This window comes from Nyctereutes procyonoides, unplaced genomic scaffold (assembly GCF_905146905.1).
Source record: "Nyctereutes procyonoides isolate TBG_1078 unplaced genomic scaffold, NYPRO_anot_genome, whole genome shotgun sequence".
Lineage (NCBI taxonomy): Eukaryota > Metazoa > Chordata > Mammalia > Carnivora > Canidae > Nyctereutes > Nyctereutes procyonoides.
Genome location: NW_026575048.1, coordinates 7,616,018 through 7,624,201, shown reverse-complemented (window position 1 = coordinate 7,624,201; position 8,184 = coordinate 7,616,018). Strand labels below are relative to the sequence as shown.

The following is an 8,184-nucleotide window of genomic DNA, read 5'->3' as shown; positions in this document are numbered from 1 at the left end:
GTGAACGAAGGGGGGTGGGTCTCAATCCAGCTGTGAATTTCAGGCTCCTAAGGACCCCCCCCAACTCAAGTGCACAGGATGCTGTACCACATTTTCCCACCAGTGTGGTGGCGGGAGACCCGGACTAGACGGTGCCTCGTTTCCTTCTAACTTGGATATTCCGAGATTCCAAGAAATGTGTCTTTCTTTCTCTCTTTCTTTCTTTCTCAAAACTAACAAGTCCCAAGAAGTTTGTCAGAATCACCCACGTCAGAGAAGAGGACGTGTAGACTCTGGTCCCAGGATAGGCGAGATTTGGAGACACTATGGAGGAGAGGCCAGGAAGGGAGGGACAGAGGTTTGCAAAGCAGGGGCTGGGCTTGGCAGAGAACCCAACGCAGGCAACCAGGACCTGGGGATTCTCAGAAGGAAAGAAAGGAAAGCAGGTGTGACCCCCACACACACCGGGACACTGAGAGGGACACGAGTCCCGCCACCCTCGGAAGTGGGCCCCATGCTCCTGGGTCTTTGCTCATGAAGCTTCTGGTGCTTGTACAGCTCTTTCTGCTTCCAGGAAAGCTCCTACTCATTCTTCAAGGCCTGATTGAGATCTCATTTCCCACAGCCCCGGGTTGGCGCACTGTCACTGTAGAGGGCCAGGGATGAGAAATATTTTAGGCTCTGAGAGCCATGTGATCTCCTTCACAACTACTCACCTCCGCCCTTGCAGCTGAGAACAGCCAGAGATGATCTGAGAAATGGGCGTGGCTCTGTCCTACTAAGATCTTATTTGAATCTCAGACACTTTGCATGTGTCACAAAACGTTATTCTTTCTTTGGTTATTTTTTTTAAACCACTGAACAACGTAAAAGACATTCTTAGCTCATGGACCGTACAAACGGCAGGCTACATTTGGGCCCAGGCCATAGCTTGCCAGCTCCTGTTCCGGCCTCTTGATACTCCAAGTGTGGCTTCAGGACCAGCTCCCGGGTTCCTGGAAGGCAGCGGCTGTATCTGGGAGTTTGCTGGAAATGCAGAATTTCAAGGGCCCAGGTAGATCTGCTGACTCAAAGTCTGCATTTTAGCAAGATCTCCAGATGACTCGTGTGCACATTAGTTTTTCAAAATTCTGGTGCCTGGGCGTCACCCTAGGATTCAAATGTAACGGGTGTGGGTGCAGGCTGCCCACCAGGATTTTGTAAAGCTCCCAGGCGGTTCTAACGTGCCCTGGAAAGATTCCCCAGGGAGAGAGGGCTGCCCCTCCGCCTGCCTCCCACAGCTGCCTGGCCACTCCTCCACAGCTAGCCTGCCCCACACCAGGACACAGTCTAATCCTAATTCTCGAAGTTTCTCAGACAAATCACTTGTCCTCACTGGACACAGTCCCCTCCTTCCAGTAGATGAGCTGGACTCTGAGATGCTTTCGTAGCTATAAAGATACTCCCCACCCGGCCCCCGGGTGAACCAAGGGGAAGGCACCTCCTGATCCAGGATCCTCCTGGCCTCTCCCCAAGCAGGAACTTCCTCCTCCACTTAGGCTTCAGAGCCCCCACTGAGCCAAGGTCTACACAGACCAGGACCCCAAGCAACAATCCCCCGCTCCTGACCCCTCCACCTCCACGGAGTCCCACACCCCCAGCCCCACCTCTTTCCTCTACCTCCTTTGGTCACCTGACCCACTATTTCCCTGGTGAAACTCAGGGGAGGGGCACACAATATTAGCACAGGCCTCTGCGCCCCACAGGGACGGCCCTGACGCTCCCAAGGCCTCCCTTCCAAGGCCCCTTACCGCAAGGCAGCCTCCCCACCCTCTGGAGTCCCTAACACAACACATCCTAGGCTTTGAAATCCTGGAAGGAGCCCAGAGAAATCATCCCTCTGTATCCATGTGGGAAAACCAGGGCTCAGAGAAGAGGAAAGACTGGGGGATCACCTACCCCATTCCCCTACCATGGCTCCTCTCTGAGCATCAGCTGCTTCATCAGGGGAAGGAAGAACAGGGTTCTGGGGTTCCTGGGAGATAGACAACCAGAAAGAAGGGCCTGCCGGGACCAACCCTGTGCCAAGGGGACTGCTTTTGACTACAAACAGTGTGACAGTGCCCTGTCCCCTCCCCTTGCTGCTATGCAAGCCCAGCCCAGACCGTGGAGGCCAGAGTGGACGGCTGTGGGTCCCACCCCCGGGTCAGCACACAGTCATAGACACAGCTGCCATTTACTGAGCAGCTACTACGTGCCAGGCACCTGCTAAGCACCATGGTTCTCTGAGAGATTCTAATGAGCCCCCTTTAACAAATGATCCCAACGAGGATCAGAGGGGCTCATCAACGGGCCTGAGACCACACAGCTACCAAAAGAGTGGAGGGGGAGAGAAAAGTGTTTGAGCTGGAAGACATCTCAGAGCATCTCCCTCACTCCCTGGGCTTCAAACCCAAGCCGATCTGGCTCTGTTCCTCTGCGGGTTCTCAGACCAGGCTGGAGGTGGGCCACACTCAGGTTTGTCCATCCAGCCGATACGTCAGAGGCACTGGTTCTAGACGGAAGGATGAGCTGGAGGACAGGCATATCCACCCTGAGGAAGCTCAGAGCTTCTCCTGGTCTACAGACCCCCCTCCCTTGTAGACCCAAGCGCACACCACCGTTCCAAGGCCGCCTCATAGCAAAGAGAACGCATGGGCTTTGGGGTCTTCACAACTGGGACTGAATCCCTGCTCTGTGTGGTCTCGGGCCTCAGTTTCTTCACCTGTCTAATGGGGATACCCATCTAGCAGAGCTGCTGAAAAGACTGGAAAGAAGTTGAGAAAAGGGCCTCCCACAGGTGATAAATAAGTGGTAACCACGCCGCTTGGCGCTTCTAGCTCTGTGAACTCTTCCCCTCCTGGGAGCAAGCTTTTCCTCAGAAGGAAAACAGAAGGCGGGAGTCGCCAGCACAGAGCCTCCTGGAATGTGGCAAGGCTCCCCGCGCAGAGCCCTGCGTATGAACCCTTTAATTAGCTCTCAACTAAAAATAGCCCCCCCGGGGCTGCACACCTACCTCCTGGCCTAGCACAGGGCATGCCTGAGCTGTGCCTGAGGGGTGGGGGTGGGGGGACAGCCAGCCTGTGACAGAACCTACGACACAGGTGGGATGAACAGAGCAGGAGGCTTTATTGAAAGAGATACAGAACCGGGCGAGGGCTCCTGCCAACAAGCCAGACCATGGCCTCCATCCCCCCCCCCACCACGCTGCCCGGGACTCTCGGACACCCCTCTGTCCCCACGGGCTCCTGAGAGCTGGCAACATAAAGGGGTCTTACCCAGCCTCACCAGAGGTGCCCCAGGGGGCCTTCAGAGAGTTCTGTTCAGGAGATGGTGGAGGGGACAAAGGACAGCCCCTCCAGAAAGTCAACCGACAGGCCCGTCACACCATCCGTCCCGTCCACTGGCCGAGTCCGTCCGAGCCCGGAGGACCCTCGTCACTTGCAACTCTGGAGCCGGGTCCTATGATGTTTCTCCTCGGTCAGGAGAGGGATGAAGGTGTCGCTGTGGGAGAGCTTCAGCCGGCTGCTCCAGCTCGGCCCCTCCTCCCCCACGGGCTCGGGCGGGAGGCTGTCCAGGTCACTGCGGGAGCACCCCACCTTGCCCTCGCCCCCGCTGCTCGAGGTGAGCTCCATCAGCTCCAGCTCGTGCTTGGCGGCCGTCTCCAGGACCCGCTGCTTGTTGTAGTACCTGACGAAGTTGTTGATGATGGGGTGGATGGGCAGGGCGATGGCAATGACCCCACACAGGAAGCTGATGGCCGCGTTGAGCTTGCCCAGGGTGGTCTTGGGGTAGATGTCCCCGTAGCCCACGGTGGTCATGGTGATGATGGCCCACCAGAAAGACTGGGGGATGCTCTTAAACAGGGTCTCGGGGTGGCTCTGCTCCATGGTGTAGCCCAGCGCGGAGAAGACGAAGATGCCCACCGCCAGGTACATGAGCAGCAGCCCCAGCTCCTTGAAGCTGCGCTTGAGGGCGTAGGTGAGGGTCTGCAGGCCCGAGGAGTGGCGCGCCAGCTTGAAGATGCGGGCGATGCGCATGATGCGCAGGGCTTGCACCGCCTGCTGCACGTTGGTCAGCTCCATCATGCGCGCGCCCAGGTGCGTGAGCGTGAGGCTCACGTAGAAGGGGAGGATGGCCAGCACGTCCACGATGTTCATGAAGGACAGCGCGAAGTGCAGCTTGTTGGGCGAGGAGAAGAGGCGCAGCAGGTACTCCAGCGTGAACCAGCCGATGCACGCCGTCTCCACGTTCTCCAGCGTCGGGTGCTCCACGCGGTTGCCGTCGGCGTCCAGGACCTGCAGCTCCGGGATGGTGCCCATGCACATGACCACCGACGAGATGAGGATGAGCAGGAAGGACAGCACGGCCACCACCCGCGCCGGGCACGACGACTCGGGCTTCTCCAGGAACTTCCAGACGCACTTCTGGCAGCGGCGCCAGCGGCCCTCGGCCGAGTCCACGCCCAGGTCGTCGAGGATGAGCTGCACGCGGCGCGCGATCTCCTCCAGCTCCTCGCGCTTCTCGCTCAGGTGGCTCTTGCAGCAGTCGTCCAGGAACTTGAGGTCCACCTTCCAGAAGTCCATCTCGTTCTTGAAGCAGATGGGACAGATGCCCTTCTTCATGTGGACCTCCCCGAAGTAGTACACCTCGATGACACACTTGAAGGCGTCCGGGTCCCGGTCGAAGTAGAATTCGCGCTTCCCGGGGTCGTAGTCGTCGCACAGGGAGAAGATGGTGTCGTAGCCCCCCGCCAGGCAGCCCATGAGCTCGGCCAGCCGGGTCTCGGGGTACTGGCTGAGCAGGTCCCCGTACAGCACCTGCCGCACGCCCCCCACGTTGACCACGATCTCGATGTCGTCGCCGGCCCGGGAGCCCCGGCTGCCCCGGCTGCCCCGGCTGCCCGGCTCCGGGAGGCTGCGCTCCCCCGCCGCGTCCATGCTCCCGGCGAGCGCCCGCTCAGCCTCGGCTCCGCGCCCCGCCGCCGCCGCCGCCGCGGGTCCGGAGGGTCCGGGGGGCCCGGGGGGTCCGGGGGGGCCCGGCCGCGCGCCGCCCTCGGGGGAGCCGGCCCGGCGCCCGCCTGCCTGGAGCGGTCACAGCGGGCGGCAGGCGGCTGGGGCGCGCCGCGGGGGGGGCATGCACGCGGCGCCGGGGCTCCTGCGGCCGGGCATGCGGGCGCCTCCGGGGCGCGCCGGCGGGGGGCTCTCGCGGCCGCCGGCCTCGCCCTGGGCACTCACCCCGCTCCCGGCCGGCGCCGCCCGCCGCGTGGGCTCGGCCTCCTGCACGCCCGGGGCGCGGGGCGCGGGGCGCGGGGCGCGGGGGGTGGGGGGCCGGGGGCGGCGGTCCTCCGCCCCGGGGCGCGCGGGCAGCGGCTGGCAGGTCCCCGGGGCGCGCGGGACGAGCCCCGGAGCTGCCGGACCCACGCCGCCCGCCGAGGCGCGCGGAGAGCGAACTTGGGCTGCCTGCGCCCGAGCCGTTTCCAAACACAATAGGGATTCCAGCCTGACGTCAAGAGCTTTTCCAACTGTACCCTCTTCTGGTGGAATTCTGCAAGGCACGCGCCGCAGCCGCGGGGAACGGGTTAACCCCTGGGCGGGCCCGGCCGGCCCCGCCGCCGCCGCCGCCCCCCCACCCCACCCCCCGGGCGCAGGGCCCACGGGGCCCAGGAGCTCAGGCTGCAAAGTGGCTCTCGCCGCCGCGGAGACGGGACCGCTGCCTGTTGCTCGGCCCGCACGCGAGCCCCAGGAAGCCCCTTCCGAGGCTGCTCCGCCTGCGCGCCCGCCCCCCTTGTCCCAGACTCCCCCAGACCCCGCCCGCCGGGTCCTCCCGGCTCCCTGCGCCCCCCAACGCTGCGGGCTGTGGGCGGCCCTTCTCCGCCTTCGCCCCAAGGCGCGCAGCGAGCACATCCGTTCCAGCCCCTGCAGGAGGGAAGGGACTCGCCCAAGGTTGCACGGTGCCCGGTGCCCGGGACGCAGAGCCCGGTTTGGCCGCCACTGAGTCCCCGGAGCTCCCTGCGGTCCTGGCCGACTGATCCACGCCCGGTTAGCAGGGTGAAATTCCGCCTCCAAGTCCTCGCTGCCCACCACTCCCCATTTCTCCGCAGCCCACCGCCACTGCCACTAGCCTCCAGAACCTTCGCATCCCCAGGCTCCTGCCTCTCCCCCCCCCCATTCCCCATTCTGTCGATGGCCCTTCCCACACCCTCCCCTCTCTTCTGGGCTTGTGGCCACAGCTGTCTTTCAGCCACTCATACGCCTGTACCATTGCAATAGCTTGTAGCATGATCTACACTGCAAATTATTGAGCATCATCTGTGACCTGGAGACTATGTTTTTTAAAAAAAATATTCTAGGGGCACCCCGGGTGGCTCAGTTGGTTAAGCGTTTGCCTTCAGCTCAAGTCATGATTCCAGGGTCCCGGGATCCAGCCCCACGTTGGGCTCCCTGCTCGGTTGGGAGCCTGCTTCTCCCTCTCCCTCTGCTGCTCCCCCTGCTTGTGCGCTCGTTCTCTCTCTCTCTCTCTCTCTCTCTCTCTCTCTCTCTCAAATAAATAATACCTTTAAAAAGTATTTGAGAGGGAGGGGTGACTAGGCAGGTACAGAGGATTTTTAGGGCAGTGAAACTACTCTGATGATATCGTAATGGTGGATACATGTACATTTGTCAAACCCACAGAATGTACAGCAGCAAGACTGAACACCAATGTAAACTATGGGCTCTGGGCTCTGGGCAATAATGCTGTGCCGCTGTAGGTTCATCACTTGTGACAAATGTGCCACCTGGCGCAGGATATAGATAGTGGGGGAAGCTGAGCATGTGCCGAGCAGGGTGTATGCAAGAACTCTCTGTACTTTCTGCTCAATTTTGCTGTGACCTTAAAACTGCTCCGAAAAATAAAGTCTATTAAAAATATATGCTGTAGACTCACCATCAGGGAAATGCAAATCAGAACCACTACAACGTATCACCTCCCACCTGTCCAAATGGCTAAGATCAAAACCACGAGAAACAGCAAGCGTTGGTGAGGATGTGGAGAAAAAGGAACCCCCGTGCACTATTGGCGGGAATGCAAAGTGGTGTAGCCACTGTGAAAAACAGTGTAGAAGGTCCTCAAAAAATTAAAACTAGAACTATCATCTGATCCCGTAATTCTACTACTAAGTATTTGCCCAAAGAAAACAGAAACACAAACTTGAAAAAAGATGCACACCCCCCTATGGGTAGAGCAGCGTTGACAACCATAGCCAAATTACGGAAGCAGCCTGAGTGTCCACTGACTGAAGAATGGATAAAGAAGATGTGGTATATCTATACAATGGAATATTATTCAGCCATAAAAAGAATCAAATCTTGCCATTCGCAACAACATGGATGGAGGTAGAGAGTATAAGGCTAAGTGAAGTGAAAAACCATGTGACTTTACTCATGTGTAGGATTTAAGAAACAAAACAAATGAACAAAGAGAAAAAAGAGATCCACAAAAAAACAGGCTCCTAACTATAGAGAACAAACTGATGGTTACCAGAGGGGAGGCGGATGGGGAGATGGGGGAAATAGGAGATGGATAAAAGGACACTTTCCTTAATGAGCGCTGAGTGATGTACAGAACTGTCAAATCACTATATTGTACGCCAAAAACTAACAGAACACCAGTTATGTTAACTATACCGGAGCTAAAATTTACACACACACACACACATGCACATTCTGTAGGCTGGGATTTTTCATCTTAAATTTCTATCCATGAATGGATCATGAAATCAGTTTGCTGGGCACTCGTCTTTTTCTTTAATGAGCTGGTATAAAAATGAATGTATGAGAATACCTCAGGCAAAATGAGTCTTGTTTGGTGAGATTTCTTCTTACAAATTTATTTCCTTTCCATTTAAAAATCAGCCTGCAACCTGTTACTACAGAGTAAGAAATTGAGATTCAGAAAGGTTGAGTAATAATAATATTTATTTTAAGCGTGCCATGAGCCAAGTACTTTCTGAGCGCTTTGCACTTTGCTCATTTAACTCCCATATGCGACTCTCCGAAGGAATAAGGTGTCAGGTAATCCGTCAAGATCACTCAGCCGGCAGGTGGCAAAGTTGGGGGTCAGAACCCCCACAGCCTGTCACAGCCCACACGCCTCACTTCGCATGTTCTGGTCATACAACTGGTAATGATGGAGCTGAGATGTGAT

General features: G+C 58.1%; 1 protein-coding gene across 1 annotated transcript; it reads right to left on the bottom strand.

Annotated features, from left to right (window-relative positions):
* Positions 1 to 3,138: 3,138 nt before the first annotated feature.
* KCNF1 (potassium voltage-gated channel modifier subfamily F member 1) lies at positions 3,139 to 4,978 on the bottom strand. Its single transcript, XM_055327447.1, has one exon. The coding sequence runs from the start codon at positions 4,935 to 4,937 to the stop codon at positions 3,435 to 3,437; it is 1,503 nt and encodes a 500-aa protein (XP_055183422.1). The 5' UTR covers positions 4,938 to 4,978; the 3' UTR covers positions 3,139 to 3,434.
* Positions 4,979 to 8,184: the final 3,206 nt, after the last annotated feature.